The following is a 20,839-nucleotide window of genomic DNA, read 5'->3' as shown; positions in this document are numbered from 1 at the left end:
AACGCCTGCGATGATGATGAGTAGTTGCAATAGGTAGTTGTAAGATAAGCGTGGAACAAGGGATATCGTATCGGGATTTATTCTGCAATTCTGCACGTAGAAACGTAGATGAGAAGAGGGTGAGACAGAGTTTCTTAGGACGTAATTCGGATCTGAATGCATGAATCCAAAACCGAGTCGCATTCACAAACGTAAACTCGGATGCTATACCCGGTCCACGATCCGATCCATATACAAACGCACCACGAGACAACGAGATATCACCGACAATCCATAGGCCACCATGCGTAGGATTATTGCAACTCCTGTAAATCCAACTTCGGCGGCGCCCAATCCAACTGCGGCGGTTTATCGTCCGTGGCCACACAAACAGGACGCATACCCTCCACCCGCCTCTTCTCCTTCAAAGCGCTCCCCGTCAAAAAGCCCCTCAGCGTTGACGAGGCCATTCCATACGTGCTGCGTCCACTGCCAGCACCCGTCGACACGGTACTAGAGCTACGCGCGCTGCGCACGCTGTTCGCCTTCGTTACTGCTGCGGGGACGGCGGGGACGGGGAGGGCGAGGCGTGCTGAGGATGGGCTGGAGGGGTATTCTGGTGGGAGGGTGTGGGATGGATGGGATGGTTGGGAGCGGAGAGTTGGGGTGCTTTTCTTGCGGGATGTTGATGATTTTGGTTCGATGGTTATTTGGATGGGTTGGGTTTCGAGGCTGTTTGTGTTTGTGTTTGTTCGGGTGAGGTTGATAGGGATGGAGGTTGGGTCTGGTGGGGAGGCGTGGATTTCGTCTGCGGATATGGCGACTTCGAATTTGAGGTTATCGAGCATCGTGCCCAGGCTGGCGGCTGTACCAGGTCGACCGTCGCTGGCGGCATCGTCGAGCGTTTCGTCTATGATGCCGTTCGCGATGTTGTAGTTTCGAAGGAGATACCGTTGCAGACGAGAGACTTCCATGTCCCACTTGCGCTGCAAGGATTGTACTACCAGGTCCACGTTTTGACTGGCGAATGGGATAGAGTCAGGAGAGGGGACAGCGTTCGCGGGCATGTGTTTGGTGAGGCGATTACCGGCAGCACCAGGCCGCCCACTCATCGCAGCGTGTAAAGAGCGACGAATCGAAGTTGCCGTCGATGTCTGCAGGGTACTATTATCCCAGCGGACATTATCAACTTCCCGACGGACCTTGTCAAGGGAGAGAACTCTGTCGCGATCCATTCGAGAAAGGCTAAGAAGAGTCCGGTTGCACTGCAACCCGTTAACCAACACGGTAAAGGACTGAAGGTTGATATCGTTGTTCTCGCAATGCACTTCACGAAGGGATTCATTCTCCTCCAGCACCGAGGCCAGCGTATTGGCACCCTGAAGACCCAGCTTCTGATGCTCGATGCGCAATACCTTGAGAGACTTGTTCTTCTTCAAGCCTGTCAGCGCGAGATTAAGGCCGATTCCAAACCGAGCAACATCCAGATGCGCGCTCTCCCCGCTAATATCAAAAGCTTCTAGAGTCTCGTTCTCTTCGAACATCAACTGCAGCATACGGCAGGTTTCCGGACCCGCATCGTACGGCAGGGAAGCCTTGGAGATATCCAGGTACCGCAGGGTCCGGTTCTTGCGAAGCGAATCAACAAGTTCTCGGAAATGCTCCTCTTTCTTGAAATCGATCATCTGCATGGATAAGTGCGAGGGCGTCATATTCTTGCCGATGGCGTCGAACAGAAACGAGCAGCCATTATCAATACGGTTCTCGTTGACATGCAAGTGCAAGCTCCGCGGCGAGTCTGGTTCCAGAGACATCGAATGCAGGAACATGGCAACGTCTTCCCCGCTCAACCCACACTGATCGAGTCGAAGCATGCGCAAGTTACGCGAGCGGTCGCTGGCCAGATACGTGGCGATGGAATCCACGGTCTCGCGATTGACAGCCGTCCGGCTGAGAACTAGTTCCTCGAGCTGCCAATTGAACAGCATTTCTGCCGTGATCAGCGGCTCGGGGCCGGACGTGCGCGAAATGCGGGAGAGATTGATCTTTCGAAGCTGGCCAAAGTATCCAATATACTGATGCAGCATGTCCGGACTTAGTCGACCCTGCACTCCGGAAATATTGATAACTTCGAGGGTCTTTTCCTGTGCGACAAGAGTTGACAGCAAAAGGTCCAGATCGTGCACTGATAATCCACAGTCGCCGACTTCCAGTGCTCGCAGGTGACTCCTCTTCTGCGACGCCGCATCCACCAGGTAATCCAGATCCGACTCGCCAAGTTTGATACCATTCAGCACAACCCAATTCACGCTGGTCAATTCCCGACGACACACGGGGAAAATGGCTTCTGGGATTCCGCAACCGGGATCACGACTGCCCTTGTCCAAAGTGGGCGTGCGGGTCAGACAGTATGCAAAGTCGAGTCGACGCAGCCATTTACTTTTCAATGCCAACGCGCGTACCTCTTGTGACAGGACGGTCAAGTTGGCTTGACCTGGAATTTGTACAAGACATCCTGATCGGTCGAGGTGGACGTCGACATCCACGCCATGAACATCTCGCAAGCCCTGCAGCGCATCTAGATTGATACCGCGGAATGAAATCGACCGGAAGGACTCGTTGTATCGCAGCGCACGCATAACCGCAATCAATTCCAACGCGCTGTACCGCGAATTCGTCGGAGACGCGGGTCGCAAAAGATGGAAGCATGGAGCATCCTCGCAGTCCAGGTCAATCGTGTATCGGATGTTGGAGGTATCCACGTCGTAACTAGCAGAATAAGCAACCAAGGTCCGATCAAAGCAGCCATAGTCTTCATCCAAAGTGACGGGTGGAAAATTTTCACCATTATGCAATTCCCGGGGAACTACAAAGTCGTACGGTTGTCTTGTCCACAACGGGCGCAGAAACTGGGTATGTTGTCGGATCCAACGGGCCACCTCTACTGAATGGACCGAGGCCAGGAATACGTTGAAGGATTTCCGCAGAGGGACCCTAGAGGTATGTGTAAGCGGGATGTCGTTTGCAAGATTTGACGATGACTTACCGAAACGTTAGATGCAGACTATCATCGCCGTACTCCATGGAAAGACCCGTCAGATTCATAAGACCAAAGGAGGCACCCGTCTCCAGATCAGACAGAGACACGACCGACGACCGATTGGCAGCCTTCTGCATGGGTATCAGGTGGACCTTGTGTAGACCAATGGCTAGGTAGCACCCCGTGGGCGATAACTTTGTCAGATCATCCGAAGACGAACGAGTGGGAGACTTGCTAGACGCAATCTGTATGACACGGAACATCCGGAAAGCGACCGGATCATAATCTCGTTCGTGTTCCAACATCCGGGCCACGTACTCGACGGAGCCCCGATTGAACGGGAGGGGATCGTTGGACCGCGCCATCGACGCGGCCTGGCGAATTCCAACCATCCAGAGATTCAATTCCTGCAGATCGGCGGTCTGCATTTGTATCAATGCCGCCTTGTGGGTACGTTCATCGAGATAAGCCACTTCCACGGTAGGCGAGAGTCGTCCATCTTCTAGCATGTACACTGCAATGATACTGTTGAGCGGAATACCGGCAGACGCGTCGGTCGAAACCATCACCTGCATGTCCTGCAGCGAACTGATCGAAGCTACGGATTGACGGTTCGACGCCGGGGCCCGGGCATTGTACGAATGCGGAATCGAGGGAAAGGCATCGGCAGCCTTGGCTTGATTCTTAAATCGAACCAGATGCGTGTCCGTGAGAACAAGGTACTGGCTCTTCCGCTTCCACATACCACCCATTGTCTGAATCTCGCCATGATGGAGAATTGCAGACGACCAGATCCCATTTCGGGGACTGCTTGCGCTCTGCGGATCATCTCCCAGGGAAGCAATGGAGGCACTGAGGGGATCATCATCTTCACCAGCGGGCATCGACTTCAATGAGCCAAAGACGGAGGCTCGTTTCTTCTGCAATGATTTCCGCCCAGGCCGGGTGGTCTCGAGGGGCGGTGGTTGCGCCGACCAGGCGGCGGTGTCCGAGCCTGCGGTGCCCGGCCGACGGAGGACATTCCCTCCACTGGCCCATCGGTTGGGACTTTGGGACCGGCCAAAGAAGCCCGAATTGCGACGCGCTTTCTTCTCTCGAGCGAGGATATCATCGGATGGAGTGCGAGCATGAAGAGCGGGCCGGGCCGATGTGACAGACGATGGGCTAAAGACGCTGAGAGATTTTCTTCGTTCTCTTTTGCCGATGATAAGTTCGGCCATGGTCGAGGATGGACAATTGACCGGTTGAGGAAGCGAGGGAGAGAGGTGGGGGAGAGAGGACCACAAGGTAGATTGTTATTGAAGCGAGCGTGAGCGTCGGAGACCGAGATCTGCGGCGCGAAGAGTAGGCGGGAAAAGCAAGCTGTATCTCATTGACGACCCCCAACGTCGTTCTCACTGGATAGGTCCGGTTAGAATTGCAATGCACTGGCCATATCATCTACACCATCCAGAGCTAGGCCTGGCTTGCAGGAGAGTCGGGGAAGGTGGGATTGAAAAGCGGGGGTAGAGGACCGGGGGAATGTTCAGATGGAGATGGGGGGAGGGGAGGGAGTTGTAGCGTACAGTCAACCTTTACGGCGCCATGAGAAGAAGCAATTGGGATTTTTGGGAGGCGAGATGGTTGGAATCCACCAGGGTAGTTTCCGATGCGGCTGTCAAAGGAGGTATATGGGGGGGGAGAAGTGTGTGTCGAAGCCGGAAATCTCCAGACGCGTCAGTGGCACCAGTCAACACTGTGGCGAGGTTGGAGGGGAAGGGAAACAAGGTGGGTTGATGATGGTTGCACCAGGCGAAGAGAAGATAAAGAGAGCGACAGGAACAGACAGGAACAGAGACAGCTTAACAGCTTAGAGGGTCCGGAATTGGGGTGGGGGGGGAATCTGGAGCTGTTCTGGTACGGTTTAACTAGCAAGAAGGAAGAAAGAAACGAGGAAAAGAGAAAAGAAAACCAAAAAAAAAAAATTAAAACTAAAAAATATGAGCTCCAAAAGGGCGGTGATCCAGTCGACTAGTCCGATATGCAGCCGTTCTTCTTTTTCCCTGTTACGACTTGCGGTTGGGAGCAGATGCTTCCAAAGCTAATCCGACCGAAAGATGAGGTCAGAGATGCCGATCAACGAGAAATGGGCTTGGACAGACCGAAAGGAACCGGGGATGATTATTGGCGAGGATCGGAGAAACTCGAGAGAATCGGGTTATGTAAGTTGGGCAAGACAGGCAAGACAGGGATTAGTCCGAGCGCTTGGACGCGAACAGAGAGAGAGAGAGAGAACCCGAGACGGAGAATGGACGAGCGCGGCGATAAGAGGAGGAATACAGACAAGGGCGTGGAGTTGAGATTCTCGAATAAAGAAGAAACAAGAAAAAGGAGGTGAGGAATGGACGGATGCAGGTTCAACCAGTTTAAACGAACGAGAAACGCAACACCAAGTGGGTGTTTCAGGCTCGGCTCGCTCGTCGTTTTCGGTCGCTTTTGGTCTGTTCTATCTTGCAGGAGTCAGTCCAGATTTCTATTTTCTATTCCGATGTCTCGTACTTTGTCTTCCAAGGTATACGGAGTACGGAGTACATACAAAGTATATACTACTATTCCCTAATCAACTGCAACACGATACCCCAACCCCAAGAATAGTACCATTCCCCCACCCTACTACCGGACTATCCCCATAGGAGTAACACTCCCAATAAACTATTCTCAAACATAGCCTCTCGTCAGCTCCAGCCCCAACGCCCACCGCCCGTCTGCTAAGACATGCGTTCACGACTCGCAACTTGTCGAATTGCATCCCGCATGCGAGCGGGCGGGTTCCCCCCCGGGCCACGTAAGAGGCGGGCTACTTACTCCACACCCCGATCGGTTGAGATGGATTAAGTACGGAGGCAATAAATTAATTCCTGTAGCGCCCTATCAGCATCGAGGACGGGGTGAACTCCTGTACAGTAGTAGCTTGACCTTGGCCACCGTTCTACCGGCAGGGATCGTGACTGGTTGGGTCTTGGTTGTCCCGCAGGAACTACTGTACTACTGTACTGGGATCCGGCGCTAGGCCCTGGCGGGATATAACTAACTACTGATACTGTACGTAGTAAGATAGTACATACAATAATAATGGATTAGCCTACTGGAGTTAACTAGTACATATAGGTGCTGACAGCCTTGGAATAGTGCTGATTAACTAGTAGTGTCTTGATACCCACAGATAGAACTATGGAAATTCTACAAGCTACTACGGTACCTCCCCTCGAGCTATCGTCATACCGGTCAATCAGTACATACAGTACTTTCTAAGTACCTTCCCCACAGACGAACACTCAATACAAATAGTCAAGTCCTACAACCCAATTCCTGAGAACATCCCAATCTCCCCAGTCGATCTCCGCGGATCCACCATGATCGCCCACTTACGCACCACGATGGATGCCCCAGCCTCCAGCCTCCAGCCTCCCGGGGTCAGTCTGACGCGATGTCCCCAGGCCTAGGGCTCACGAAAAATGGAGATCCCAATACTGTAGATCAACACACGGACGGAGTTTGATTTCCCCAAGAAATAATGGTTGCGTGTTGTCATGACAATTGACGTCATATCTTCGACGTCCGAACAAGCAACTCATCGCCGGTGCTGCGAGGACGGAGTACAATTGTGGTTTCTTGCCCTTTTTCCTCCTGTTACAGTATGTCCCGGCTACCAGCAATATCGTACTGTACAACCTGTTTTAATACCGATATCCAAGCGCCCGATATGACCGACTCCGTAACGGCCATCAATTCCTCCCAACCAACTTCCGAAACACCCTTCCCTAATCCCCCTCCACATAGTTCATTTCACGGCCGAGACCCATGCTCCCGCTGCGCCTGAAGCCGCTCCGCACGCTTAATCCGCCTCATAATCTCAATATACTCGTTAACCCGTCTCTCGGCCCAAATACATCCCCCCAGGGTCATCGCCGCAATCTGCAGAAACACCTTGAACTGCGGCGTCAGGCCACGGTACACCCGCGACGCGGGCGAGAGCCACTCTGAGAATCCTTCTAGTGGTTTGTAGAAGAGGCGCGAGCGGAGGTATTCGCGGGAGAAGGGTGATGGGCGGGGACGGGGGTGGGATTCGGGCGTGGTGGTGGTTTGTGATGTTGGTGTCGTGAAGGTGAAGGGGTGTGGGAGGATCATTATCATGTGTGCTAGGATGGAGACGGAGCCGAACTAGTGGTTGGGATGGTTAGTAGGTGATGGCAGAGGAGGAGTATATGTCGTTTGTGGTGGTAAGGCGAGAACTTACGCGGAATACGCCCGTCATGAATCCTTTGGCGGCTTCGGTGGTGATCTCCTCTGGGGGCTCGATATCGGCCCTGTGGTTGGATGGTGGTGGCATATTGAGAGTGAGGATGTAATAGTATAACCGTGGGCTAGAAGACTGTCTTGCCCTGGAAAGCTTGAGCTCTCGGTGCGGTGCGGGACAAGAAGGGAAGCACGGTAGTCTCAAATGTATGGAATTGTCAATCCAGCGAATCAGGCACGAATCCAATAGTAATCCAGAGCTGAAGCAAATCCAAACAGGTAAGAAAAAAAAAATATAGTGCAATCCCGGACCAGCCAGACAGATTCAGTCGAATATTGGAATTCAGTAGCTTAGTTCCCTATCTTGATGTCAGAGCAAACCCCGAAATCGCCAATCACCGACCCGGATCAACGATAATCCCGATAGCCACTCCGATAAAAGACAAATCCGATTATCACCGACCCTCACCCCGAAATCCAATACACTCATTTCCTCTCCCTCTCAATCTGCAACTTCACACCCAATCCCACCATGCCTCTCCCCGCCCGCACCGCGACCGTCTCCCGGTCCACCAACGAGACCAAGATCCAGGTCTCGCTCTCCCTGGACGGAGGCGTCCTCCCACCCTTCGAGCCGATGTCGCACTTCCCCCCATCGACGGACCCCGCCGAGGCCGAGGCCGAAAAGAAGGGCATTGTGCCGATTAAGGGTGCCCACCATGCGACGCAGTTCACGCCGACCCAGCAGATTACTATTAGCACAGGCATTGGGTTCTTGGACCACATGTTGCATGCGCTGGCGAAGCATGGTGGGTGGAGTTTGGCTGTGCGGGCTAAGGGCGATTTGTACAGTGAGTCAATCAATCACCTTCTCCTTATACATCATGAATTCATTACTTCTTACTAATTCCCCGTCCAGTCGACGACCACCACACAACAGAAGATACCTTCCTCGCCCTCGGCACGGCATTCACAAAAGCCCTCGGCGCCCGCCAATCCCTCGCCCGCTTCGGCCGCGGCGACGCCCCCTCGACGAAGCGCTTTCCTGGGCCGTCATCGATCTCTCCAGCCGTCCCTGGGCAGTGATCAACCTTGGCTTCAAGCGCGAGAAGATTGGTGATCTGAGCACTGAGATGATCACCCACGGTTTGCAGAGCTTTGCGCAGGCGGCGGATGTCACGTTGCATGTTGGCTGCACTTATGGTGATAATGACCACCATCGCGCGGAGAGTGCGTTTAAGGCGCTTGCTGTTGCGATCCGGGCGGCGACTGCGCGGAGGGTTGAGGGGGAGGTTGGGGCGGGGGATATTGTTAGTACAAAGGGAGTTTTGTAAAGTAAAGATGGTGGGTGGTAATTTCTTGATGATGATGATGGATGAGTTGATATACCACGTTTTCTTGTTTGTTGTTTTTGGCGGATAGACTTAAAAGTTGTGAATACAGTATATACTATGGAGAATTCAATGACTCCTGAATTGATCTACCGTTGCAGATATCTTCTAATGGTTCAAGTGGGCTGCTGGAACTGGATGTGCCTAGTCTCTTACTTGGTGGCCATCCATTCAAGCTCATCAATGCCAAGCTTCGGACCTCAAGGTTGATACTCCGGGTCCACTCCTCTAGTGTAGACCTATCTGGACGAAGTCCACATGTGGATCATCTCACGTTGTATATTCTCCGTACTTCTTTCTACCTTCTAGCTCGCCTCTTGCGTTTTGTTTCTCACTCTAATATTTAATATCAATAACGTGGTTCGGAACAGGGTTGAGAAGACTCGAGTACAGAGCGCTACCAGAAGAGACAGTCTATGCTCTAGGCATATAATCAGCGAGCCAGCATTTTCCCAGAGTAAATACAAAGTCTAGCACATCTCTCCCTCTTGAAAATCAAGTATTCCTTTCTATAAACCAACTCTTAGCTTCCGTATAGATAATATCAGGTATCAGATGACGCTCTTTCCCCTCCTCTCCTCTCCTCCCATGTATCTCATCCTCACCGCTGGATTCGAACCTCACTCCAGAAACCCTCTCCAAACAAACAAACCCCACCCTCATCACCAATTCCAAAGAACAAAGAACAAAATGCCTTCAACCGACGCTCTCGTATGATACCCTCCCAATCAACCCAAAAATCATGCGAATGATTGCCCGAAGAACCCCCTCTCACATATCTGAACGGGCAATTGTCAAGTCCTTCGGCGGCTGGTCAATGTTTCTGTACTCGTCCCAATTGAAGCCATGGAATGAGGAGGATGCAGAGGAGGGACTACGAATTCTTAAGGCGCTTGTTGAGATGGAGGACGAGGAGGAGTCACAAGTCGATGACGATTCTATGAGAAATACGTCTGATGGAGCAAGTGACGAACATGGGAAGAGATATTGTTTACTCTGTTGAGTAGTGGCTGATTTGTGAATCACTCGAGATGAATGGAATCAACACTGTTTAAAAGAGACTATCAAAACGCCATGTAAACCATACACGCCAGTAAGCGAACGCACAACTCCCAGAAAAATAAACCGGTAAAATCACCGCCCATCAAAGAATCGAAGAACCAGCTCCGATGCCATACCAAAAACTCCAAATACCAATCCCAATCCCAATCCTATCCCAACTAACCCCCCACCTAAACAACTAAACACCAAGAGCCTGAACAGCCCTCTCCCAATAACTCTTCCTCTCATCCGTAACACTCGTCCCCACACAATCACTAATATACCGCTCCCACCCGGCCTGATCGCCCTTCTGCAGCGCAGCCCGCACATCAGCCGTACACTGCGTGGTGAGGAACCACGCGCCGGACCCGAAATCAAAGGCCTCGTTTGCGCGGAGCAGGTCTAGTAGGTCTGCGGGGGAGTCGGACACGGAGGCGAGTTTGTCTGCTAGGGAGGGGAGGGAGGAGGCGTATTTTTTGTTGTAGGTTGGTGATTGCATGTTTCGGGCTGGTTGAAGAAGGGTTAGCGCTAAGTTGATTGCTTGCTTGCGTATGGTATCTTTGGAAGATGGGAGGTGTATAGATTGAGATTGAAACTTGTGTCTTTTAGGAATGGGGTGCATGTATAAACGTACTTCCCTGCCCGGCAACACCGGGGAAATGATTCTTGTTATACTTGAAATCCAAACTTTCAAATGCCATCAGACTGATCACGGCGGCTTGCTCGGCCTTGCTGGTGACGCTGTACGTATCGAATGATTGGGCTGTGTACTTGGCGGCTGTATCTGCGGTTGCGCATTCGCCCACGGCGGGCGGGTTGTCGCATGTGTTGGATGTTGGGGCGATAGTTAGGATTTGGGCTTCGGTTATGGCGGTGTCGGATTTGGTTTTGGTTTTGTGGAGGGGTTTGTGGAGGGGGTGGGCTGTTGAGAGAGACAGGGTGAGGAGGAGGGTGAGGGGGGTGAGGAGGTGCATTTTGTAAAGTGTGGGATGAGGTGGTTGTTGATAGTTGTAGTGGTTGTAGGGTTTGGTGGTTTGATAGTTTGTTTATAGATCGATGGAGACAATGGATGGAAGAGACTAGCAAGAAAGAATGGACAAGTTGTGGTGACAGAGTCGATCAAATCAAGTTGAAAGTAGATTGTAAATGGCAACTCTTTTGGATACTTGTCGCAGTCAAACACCAAGTCAGTCAGTCCTGAATACTGTCCCTTCCTATTAACCCAAGGCAAGGGTTATACCTATACCTTATATACCCTCACGCCAAACCCCATCCACCCACTAAAATGTGACCCGAAACAAGGGCAAAATGGCATGATACATCACACATTACAACCTACACCAGTAGATACAATCAAATGCCCCGAAACCACTAACATTGCAAATTAAGGAGTTGTGGTGGGAAAAGTCTAAGCTAGGAGAAGGGGGGTTGGACATGTCTCCTCTCCGTCATGGGGAATGCGAGATTCAACCGCGTTGTCGAATGCCAATGCCAATGCCAGTGCCATTGCCTGCGGGACGCGGATGGTATGAATGAATGCTCTACGCCACACTTCAACTACTCAGCAACTACTGTAGTATTACTGTAACTATCCACCTACACCACAGGATAGAATGTACCAGCCATAGAACGCATAATACAACAGCGCAAAGTACGGGGTCGAGGTCATACACAACTCCCAATCTATACAGCAGATTCAATATTAACGATAGGATTCGTCGAACCAGTCCGCCCATGAAACCCCCTCGCAAAAAGTCGCGATCCAGTTAAACCCCAACCCCCAGAAACCCTAAAACCCCATGGTCAGGAGGATCATGGTACGGTAGTAGATTTGGGGGGGGTTATGTCAGGGACTATGGTGGGTTATGTATGGTTGGGGGTTCTTATTGGTTGAGTAGGTTTAAGACTCAAGAGTGTGCTACTGTAAGTAGTTGCACCACTGGCAGTGCCCACGAGGCAGGGTAGCAGGGTCTAGCTAGGGGTTATGTTTCAGGAAGCTGAAACGCTGAAAGGCGGAAGTAAACTTTGGGTATGGCGGTTGGTTGGTTGAGAGGAGCCGACCCGTTGGACTGTAGCCGCTAGTTTACAGGACTACATCATTCGCCTGAATTCGAGCTATAGAAACCTTTACTTGACGAAGACAAGAGAAATTGATAAGCCCATTTGAAATAATTGAATTTGATATTATTCAACAGAGATACATCCATTCACAAATATCCATATGCCATGTCCATCTCCATACCAAGGTGCAAGTGCAAGAACCAGGCAGAATCCAGGCCCCATCCAATCCCCAAATCCCAGAATCAATCCCACATCTTGTTCCAGAATCATCACCCTTCTTCATCCCAAGAATGGAAATCTAGGAATGTTGTTTAAAATTGGTAGCCAATAAATAGACGGGAAGGAAGAAGAGATGATAGCATCCAGGAGGTAACGGGGACGTGAGACCAGGTAGTGGGATGGGTAGTTCGAGGTCGGACACTGTAACACATCACATGGGTAGATCATGCGATGCGATGCGATGCGATGCCGTAGCAAAATCGAGTTCCAAGGCGGCTCAAGTGCCCCAGTTCAAGCTTGCAATCCGGATTCTGCCAAACCAGACAGGACAGGACACCATGCAAGCGCTGCAAAACAGCGCATCCCAAATAAAATGGGAAACAAACGGGTCGACGAGTTCAAGGAGGTTCATACCCCTTTCATCGCAATCATCGGCGCAGGTCGGAAAAAAAAGACATAAACGAGAGAGGTTATACAACGCATTGTATGTAATGCTGATATGATGCAGATCGTAATCCAGGCCGTATCGATACAATAAACGGGTGTCGAGGGTGGTAAATAGGTTTAGTCGGGTTGATAGTGACGCACATTGTAACCGTCGAGTTCAAGGGCGGTTCAGTCGATGAGGTAGTGTGGGAGAAAGAAAACAGAGATAGCTAAATAAAAATCACACGCCAGCTGGAAATCAAGAGTTGAAGGAAGCCAGGGATGAATCAGTCGTCGCGGCGACCGAGTTCGTAGGAGGTCTCGGTCGCCCCGCCGATTTCTTCATCTTCCTTGAAGCTCACGCTGCGCAGCAGCGTGGGCATCATCCGGCGAGCGCGACGGGTGGGAGAGGATGACAGGCGCGGGCTGATGATGGAGGGAAGTTTGGTGTAGCGATAGCGGTATTTGGCGCCGAGTAGCATGATTCGGCCGTATGTCCACCACAGGCAGATACCGACGATACCGGCGACGATGAATCCGCAAAAAGTGAGTAACACCCAATGTTGACCCATCTAAACAAGTAAGATTAGTGATTGCGACGGGATAAAGGGGAGGGGAACGTATCTTACCCAGAAGATGAAGTGCGCGTCCTTGCCATGCCAGCTGTTTCCCGTGTGATGCGTGAAGAAGCTCCACGAGAACTTGTTATACTCATCCTGCATCAGGATGCGCACGCGCCCGGATTCGCTAGGCTTATCCTGCATGTACTCCTTCCAGATAACTGACAAGAACAACGGACCCGTCGAGTACATCACCGTAATATAGGGTAGCACCCATTTGCGGTCGTACTTTTGCAGCAATTCAATCACGCGCAGGAAGAATGGATGCTGTGGCACGGAGCCCATGGCGTCGTTGGATATACCAGTTGGCACGGTGCGACGAACCCAGGCGGGGTAGGCGAGGAGCGGGTCCAAACGACGATTGCAGCCCTGTAAATATAATGAGAACTGGCTCAATTGAAAAGTCAATGCGTAGATTAAGGAACGTACATCATCTAGATCGATATAAGTGCCACCGTAATGCGCCAGCACAAAGTAGCGAATCGAGTCTGCGCGCTGGATGGGGTAATTGTATCCGTCAAAGGTATCCAGGAACCAGGGGTACTCGGCGGCGATGAAGTCGCGAGACTTTTCGTTAGTCCACAGCTGCGCGAGAGTTAGCCAACTTGTGCCCAACTAATATACAGCTTCAATCCTGTGCTGGAAATGTTCCGTGTCCACGTACAATATACTCATAATCCGGGTGCAAGTCAATGCAGCTCTGCTGGGCCTCGCGCCACACCTCGGGGATCGTCTCATTCTTGTAGGTCTGGTGAATGATCTTGGGAATGATTTGAGGCCTTGTCTCGATCAGACTGGAGTTGGGAGATGGCAGCTCCGCACGGTGGATGGCATCTGCGGAAGCATCTTCCACCAACAAGGAGAGCAGGGTTGACACGCTGCGGACCAAGAGTGTGAGGATGAGCAGGTTGACCAGGATGAAGATCAGGAGACCGCGCCGCATGGTGGGTGATGTGTTGCGACGATGTGTCGCGTAGAGGGTTTAGAGGTGAGGGAAGGTTGTTTGTTCTCCGCCGGTCAACAGTCAATCCGTCCAGGGGTTTCTGGTGTCGACGATTGAAGGGCGATATGCAGTTTGTGCAATTGAATTTGTACACAGGCAAAGTCGTCAAGTCGTGTCGTGTGAGGGACTCACAGGCCTCCGAGGGCCGTTCGGGGGGAGTAAGATCGATCTGGCGAGCGATCTCCGCGGTGTTCGTTGGACGTTCGTTAAGGGGGGTGGTTGTATTAAGCCGCGGGTTGGTTCTCGCCTTTAGCAGGTCAAGATCATGGAGAGAGTAATATGGGGGCGGGCGCGCGTATATTCAGAGGGAGGAGGAAGAGAGACGGCGAGGGAGAGTGTCGAGTAGTTGGAGTTGTTGGTTGAGCGGAGGAGAGATTGGTGCCGTCGGGTAGAAGTTAGGAGAGTGAGAGAGCGGGTTGGAGAGGAAGCCCCAACATAGAAAAGGGTTAGAGTCGAAAGGAAATCAATCTCCAACCAAAAAGAGGAAATCCAAAAAAAAAAAATACGAGAACTAAAAGGGGAGGATCATCGACGATAATAAGGAGCGACAGGTGGGGAAAAGGCTAAGGCCGAAGAAGAAAGGAGCGAATGTTGAAGGTTGAGGAGGAACAGGAAAGGACCGAACGTTAACGCTGAACTTTGGAGATGAGCCACCTGGTAATTAGGTAATTCTGGTACCGCCTGGTATTGGAAGTCTGGTAAGCCTGGTCATTTGTGGTCAAGTATGGTAAATTACCAGTACCAGGTCTGCCAGGGGCGGATCCAGTCCCCAAAGGCAAGAGGCAAAAGGCAAAAGGGTCATTAGGGCTCCGTCATTGGTCCCAGCTCCACTTTTGGTTGCGTGGAAATGCGTGGTGAGTGGGGGAGAAGCTTACTCTTTTTTTCTCTTTCGCATGATTTAGTTTTAGTTTCTGACCAAGAAAAAAAGGTGAGAAGAAGTGGTTGAACCATGCAAAGTATGAAGTACTGGGTATTGGAACCATCATCGCCATCTTCCAATGTCCAAGGCCTTGGCTCTGTCCAGTGCTGATGTACAGACCGAGGCTGAGCGTCGTGGCTGTGGCAGATTACCTCAAACTGACCCGCTGTGATTGGTGGGCTGGGGGATCCAGTGGGGCAAACTCCTGACGGGCGTATTATTGGTGTAAGACTCGGTCATCCTGGTGTCAACGGTGGTAATTATCGTCGTATGAATCAGGTCTGCCGGTTCAGTCGGATCAAGTGGTGGCCAACATTCAACGAGTACGCAGGCCCGATCCATACATTCATCCATTGAGAACAGGCTACAGTACCGCCATCTCTACTGCTGTACACTCTTCACTTCCTGTGGTTACTTGGCTGCCTTGCCTTGCGCCTCTCGAACCAGGCTGTGCACGTGGCGCTCAACGGGAGCTAACCAGGGAATGGTTTATCTTTTGCGAAGACAGGTTCAGTAGAGAACTTGAGAATGGGGCTGACATCCTGGACTTGGTAGGGAGTATGAATGGGCATCCTACCACGCAGGTTCACTGTCTTTTTATCATCTGTTTATCCTACAGAAAGCCCATCGCTTAGCGCCCAGTATAAGCACTAGGTAAGCATAGACATTCCCGAGAACTATCAGTCCTGCTATAAACGAAGTATAACCTACAACGCCTACCCATTCGAGCCCACGCCCTTAACAAACCGATACCTATGGTTCCAGGTTGTAGAGCTCAACTACACCTGAGGTTACTGGCTCACAGCTTCCTGTAGTGCCCCGAATTTCATCAACTCTTAGGTCTAGAACCATATTGAGCCACATTTTGATGTGAGAATTTCCCTCGCACTGCATAACTATGTAGTACCGTAGTTATGTCTGCCCGGAGTACTCCGTACATAAGCATCAGCGGGAGTCGGGGATCGGAGGTTTCGAATACCTACCCGGCGCTGTCAAGGCCGTTCCCGTGTGGCGGTCCCCGGTTAACTGCTCCGAAGTACCCTGCGAGTCTGCGACCGTTAAGACGTTGGACGTGACGGGTTTGCGTCAAGCCGTGGCCAATAAGCCTATGGTGTTGGGCCGGTGACATTGACTGCAGAAGTATGGAAAGTCTAATAGTAAGGTACGACTGCAGCCTACAGGAGATGGAACTCCGTATGGGTTCTTGATGAGTGAGTTTTTCGACGCAATGATTGCCTAAATAGGTAGGCTGTTCGGCCGAATAGTTCAACCTCGGTGATTATTTGTGGTTATTACTGTAGGATAGTAAGATAGAATGTACAATATTTGCTCCGACCCAAATTCTAATTATCCAGATGGTTCAGGGCGTGTATTATAATCGTTGGTGTGCTCTAGTTTGTCGAGTTATTTACGCTATAGGCGATTATTGGAAGTACATGTGGTGCACGGTGCAAGGAGTTTCAGTTTCATCAGAGCAAGAAGAGAATACGAAACATCGTCTCCCATTATTCTCTTCGAATTGGCTCACAAGTCCGCTTAACTAATCCATGGGTGGTTCTAACCTCCCAGCTGGAAGGAAACTAGCGATATCCTACTGTACTACCGTACTGTAAATCCATAACCATAACCTCCGTACCCACCCTTCTACGGCCGTACTCGTATCCTCGTATCACCGTAAAAAATCTCCTCCACGAGTCCTCGTCCCCGTCCCTTCTTTTTTCCCCTCAACGCGTCGTCACGGGCCAACGAGTCTAACCAAACCAGGTATAGCACACACCAGTGTTCCCCTGTTTCTTCCCCACGGCCCCCAAATACTGTAATTATCCAAATCGCTAACTAGCAGTACTAAACCTCCTACTACTAGTAGGCCGAGGAGGACCATGTTAACTAACCCATTAACCCCCAAGGAAGGGAAATAAAAGTTGAGGACTATTGGTGGCGGATCTCGCATGACACTCCACTTCCGGCGTGCGAAAGCGAGATACATACCCTATTCGTGGTTTGGTCGGGATTGTGCTAGCCGTGGTTCGGTTGGCGGCTGGGCCTGGTTTACTCCCGGGGCCGGGGGGGTGTTTTGCCATCCCGACCGTGGTGGATGTGAGTTGGATATGGGTGGGAACTTGGAACTGCCTTTATGGTGGAGTACGGTGGTTTGGAGGGATGTTGTAGTAGCGTAAGGAGCTTTTGTTCTCTTGAGATCATTCCAGATAAGGATGTGCTTGTGACGAGGTTGAGCAGATTACTTGAACTGTATCACGATACTAATCGCTTCCTGTTATTGGCGGTGCTCTAGTATCTACACTACTGTAGATACCTTTGACTCTAGTTATACCAAATACTCAGCAACCACTCCATCCACCACAAATAAATCCCTCCCATTCTCCCTACCAAGTCCAAGTCCAAGTCTACCTACTTTCCTCCCCAGACACGGTGCTCTCCAGCCTCCAACCCCAACTTCCAACCTCCAGATTCCTGCCCGTTCAATACAAGATCGGCGCTCGGATCGCGATCAATGACGTGAGTGGACTAGCCACCCCGCCGGGGTAAGGACTATCTGCCCATGCTTCATCGCCATAGCCACGATGCAAGCATGCTTCCATTGTGCCGAAAACTTGTTGGTTTTACGGTAGAGTTGAGGTATTATCTTGTTTTAGTTCATTAACTATACTCCGTACTACAGTATGTACAGTACATCATTACTACGGTATCACGGCTGGTCATCATGTATCCACTATGTTGGAAAGATAACCCCACGTTGTACGTTAGTAGTCAAGTAAATACTATGACTGCATGGCCGTATCCCGTACACATAGACAAGAATAGAATACGGTCCTGCTTGGCATCAACGAAAAGGCTTGGGTATTCAAGGGTCCAAGCCGACCAATAGGGCCTCGTACAGGCATCGAGTGATCGGATCGGTAGATGCGAGTGGTTGATGCTTATTAGGGACTGGGCTTGGCTGGGGTCCGGATTGGGAGGGATGCTGCTGTCAGGTCTGGCTTGGGGGCCTCGGCGTGATGTGTGATGTGCGATGTGATGTGAGGGGAGAGAGGCTGTGAAGTGGACGGGTCTGGTATAGAATACGAAGTAGCGAGATTAGTGTCGGTGCCGTAGGTTGGAAACAAAGTACTGTAGCTCGTTTCACTGGACGGCAGGATTGAGCTGTCATCCTTGCATACTTTTGTCGCGTATATTACGACGAGGCACAATCTGCAATTGCAACCGGACTTGGATACACGAATGCTTTTTGTTTTAAGATGTCCTGACTAAAAGTCTGTTCGCCCACAGGCTAGTTTTGAAAACATGTTCAACCAGGGCAAGTCTCGAGGTAGCATATACGTTCTTCACTCTCCTCTCTAGTTACACGCTGACTTGGCAATTCTTACATTGAGTACTCCCATGTAAGGAGACGAGTGAATGAATTAACTAAAGCTAATAGGGTATCTTCGCTATGACTAACTTGAAACAAGCATGCAAATTTTTCCAAGCATAACATCTGCCGCCATCTTTCACCTTGCCATACCATCTCACCAACACGGGCAAGAGCATGTATAGGGACTGGCCCTTGTACAATGTCAACCGCACGATCTGACCAACACAGCTAAGATGGCCAGGCCAGGTCATGTCACACGGTTGGATGTGTCAACATCCTGACCCAAACTCTCCTTCGGTCGAATTCAATATCAACACGAATGTTGACAACCACAGATCATAGATCGACCATGTTCGGCCTTCCTCCACAGCGAATGCTTCATCGAACCTCCGGCGCTGCAGCAGCAAGGTCCGCATTCACATCAATTGCCTCCGTTGGACGCTCACGTTCCCTGGCAGTCTCAAAAAGCCGACGCCACCACATCGGCGGATCCAACGGACGATGACCACCATGCAAAGTCGGATAGACATCATTGAAGAAATACCACACATGACCAACCGCCACACCCAGCATCTCATCCTTTGGCACCGTCTTGTACACAATCAGAGTAAACGCCATAAGCACCCACGGCAAATACGGCGCCGGAAACACCAACAGCCCCAGAAAACTCAACCTCGTCTCCGGATTCCGCCGCGCCCAGATATACACCAGACTCGAGCTCAACGCGGTCCCCAAAAACGGCAGCGAGAGAAACGGCGAAATGATCAGCAGCGAACTCGTCGCGTAGAAAATCAACCAGGCGAAATGCGCCGGCGATCGGCCGGAGGATTCCTCCAGGAGTCGCGAGTATCGCTGGAGAAAGAACACGTGGAAGATGAGGTCGAGGTTTAGTTTGCCAAAGTAGAGGAATGTGGTTAGGAGGCGCCAGTATTGGGATTTGGCGTACACGGCGCGGAAGCTGTAGAAGAGTTGGAATTCGGTCACGATGTTGCAGTGGACGAGGACGGAGGTCGCCACGGTGGCTACTGTCCACCATCGGGTTACGGGGGGCATTTCGTAGAACCATTGTTCGAGGGGGAATTGACCTATTTGGCCATTGTTTCCCCAGAGATCAGCCATGATTGTGGGGAGGGGGGTTTAGTAAGTGAGAGTGAGTTGTTGAGTGTGTTGTGGGAGGGAAGTGAACAGGTGGGATGAGAGTTCCCCAGAGGAAAGACCAGATAGACCGATAGTCCAGCCCCGATAAGCCGTCCACCCGCAATCTTATCGATCGGGTCACGTGCGCGACGCGTCCGAAAATCACGGGGCTGGGCGGTACCAGACACTAAGGACGAAAGTGTTCATATTGGCCCTTTCCCCAGCCCCCTCCATTACCTGGTCTTTGTCCTCTTTTTTCGATTCCCCTCAAATTGCTGGACCCCCGCGCATGCTCAAGACAATACTGTCGAGATAATTTCCCACCTACCTCAATCCATCGCCTTCCAGCTCCCTCTCCAGCAGCTCTCCTGCAAGGGCGACACCCCTCGACGCGTGCGCGGATACCCTGCAGCAAGACACACGCCAGGACTCCAACATTTTCAGCTCAATTGATCGTCCGGGAAACGACCACTACTCGCGACAAACTACGCGCATATCAGAAAAGGTCTCGCGACAGCATCCCACTCAATCACAATGCCACCCACGCCCAAAGCAAGAAAGACCGGAGTCGCAAAAGCACCCGCAGCGAAGATCACCACAGCCGGCCCAGCCAGCGGCGTGCGCAAATCCACAACAGCAGGAAAACGACCCGCCGGAAAGAGAGCCTCAAATGTACAACGTACGTCCTGACCACACACACACCCCCTCCCTAACCCAAGAATCCAAGTCCCACCTTCTCACACGTTACCCGCAGCGGGCGACCCAACACCAACCGGCAAAAAACGCCGCTACAAACCCGGCACAGTCGCCCTCAAAGAAATCCGCCGCTACCAACGCTCCTATGACCTCCTAATCGCCAAGCTCCCCTTCGCCCGCCTCGTCCGCGAAGTCGCCCTCGATTTGCTCCCCGCCGACGTCGGCGCTGAACTCCGCTGGCAGTCGCATGCGATCCAGGCGCTACAGGAAGCCGCCGAGGCGTTTATGGTGCATTTATTCGAGGATACGAATTTGTGCGCTATCCATGCGAAGCGGGTGACGATTATGCAGAAGGATATTCAGCTTGCGAGGAGGATTCGTGGGGTTTGGGCGGGTCTTGGTTGAGGGGGTTTCTCGTTTTGCCGTGGGAGTTCAAGCTTGGCATTGGCATCTTCCTCGCTGTGTTTTGTTTTGCGGGGCTTTGTTTGCCGGTTTAATCTTAATCTGTTTCTGTTTTCCCTGTTTGGGCGCTTGCCTGGGCCTCCTTTGACTCTGAGGGGGTTCGTTGTTGGCAATGCTGTTGGCGTCTTGGGGGTATGGAGTATCCACGGTGGTGTTTTGCTGTTTCTTGTGTTTTGGTGGTGTTCTTTTTCTTTTTT

At 51.5% G+C, this 20,839-nt stretch overlaps 7 protein-coding genes across 7 annotated transcripts; 2 read left to right on the top strand and 5 right to left on the bottom strand.

The window, feature by feature from the left end:
- Nucleotides 1–293: 293 nt before the first annotated feature.
- Nucleotides 294–4,239, bottom strand: N7458_004815 (uncharacterized protein; the record flags this gene model as incomplete). Its single annotated transcript, XM_056908197.1, has 2 exons — nucleotides 294–2,973; nucleotides 3,026–4,239. 2 exons carry the CDS (start codon nucleotides 4,237–4,239, stop codon nucleotides 294–296), a joined length of 3,894 nt encoding a protein of 1,297 aa, XP_056766815.1.
- A 2,605-nt stretch (nucleotides 4,240–6,844) lies between these two features.
- Nucleotides 6,845–7,388, bottom strand: N7458_004814 (uncharacterized protein; the record flags this gene model as incomplete). Its single annotated transcript, XM_056908196.1, has 2 exons — nucleotides 6,845–7,219; nucleotides 7,296–7,388. The coding sequence occupies 2 exons, from the start codon at nucleotides 7,386–7,388 to the stop codon at nucleotides 6,845–6,847; spliced, it is 468 nt and encodes a 155-aa protein (XP_056766814.1).
- A 438-nt stretch (nucleotides 7,389–7,826) lies between these two features.
- Nucleotides 7,827–8,628, top strand: his3 (imidazoleglycerol-phosphate dehydratase HIS3; the record flags this gene model as incomplete). Its single annotated transcript, XM_056908195.1, has 2 exons — nucleotides 7,827–8,140; nucleotides 8,214–8,628. 2 exons carry the CDS (start codon nucleotides 7,827–7,829, stop codon nucleotides 8,626–8,628), a joined length of 729 nt encoding a protein of 242 aa, XP_056766813.1.
- Nucleotides 8,629–9,925: 1,297 nt separating this feature from the next.
- On the bottom strand, nucleotides 9,926–10,700 carry N7458_004812 (uncharacterized protein; the record flags this gene model as incomplete). Its single annotated transcript, XM_056908194.1, has 2 exons — nucleotides 9,926–10,233; nucleotides 10,361–10,700. The coding sequence occupies 2 exons, from the start codon at nucleotides 10,698–10,700 to the stop codon at nucleotides 9,926–9,928; spliced, it is 648 nt and encodes a 215-aa protein (XP_056766812.1).
- A 2,019-nt stretch (nucleotides 10,701–12,719) lies between these two features.
- N7458_004811 (glycosyltransferase family 32 protein) lies at nucleotides 12,720–13,995 on the bottom strand (the record flags this gene model as incomplete). The annotated part of the gene is made up of 4 exons (XM_056908193.1): nucleotides 12,720–13,004; nucleotides 13,062–13,421; nucleotides 13,482–13,637; nucleotides 13,717–13,995. 4 exons carry the CDS (start codon nucleotides 13,993–13,995, stop codon nucleotides 12,720–12,722), a joined length of 1,080 nt encoding a protein of 359 aa, XP_056766811.1.
- A 4,730-nt stretch (nucleotides 13,996–18,725) lies between these two features.
- On the bottom strand, nucleotides 18,726–19,466 carry derA (putative ER-associated proteolytic system protein Der1; the record flags this gene model as incomplete). Its single annotated transcript, XM_056908192.1, has 1 exon — nucleotides 18,726–19,466. One exon carries the CDS (start codon nucleotides 19,464–19,466, stop codon nucleotides 18,726–18,728), a length of 741 nt encoding a protein of 246 aa, XP_056766810.1.
- A 552-nt stretch (nucleotides 19,467–20,018) lies between these two features.
- Nucleotides 20,019–20,585, top strand: N7458_004809 (histone H3 family protein; the record flags this gene model as incomplete). Its single annotated transcript, XM_056908191.1, has 2 exons — nucleotides 20,019–20,163; nucleotides 20,239–20,585. 2 exons carry the CDS (start codon nucleotides 20,019–20,021, stop codon nucleotides 20,583–20,585), a joined length of 492 nt encoding a protein of 163 aa, XP_056766809.1.
- Between the last annotated feature and the right edge of the window lie 254 nt (nucleotides 20,586–20,839).

This window comes from Penicillium daleae, assembly GCF_028827525.1.
Source record: "Penicillium daleae strain IBT 16125 chromosome Unknown utg000005l_segment0_segment0, whole genome shotgun sequence".
Classification (NCBI taxonomy): Eukaryota; Fungi; Ascomycota; class Eurotiomycetes; order Eurotiales; family Aspergillaceae; genus Penicillium; species Penicillium daleae.
Note: the sequence above shows the minus strand (reverse complement) of the source record. Positions and strands in the feature narration are given on the sequence as shown.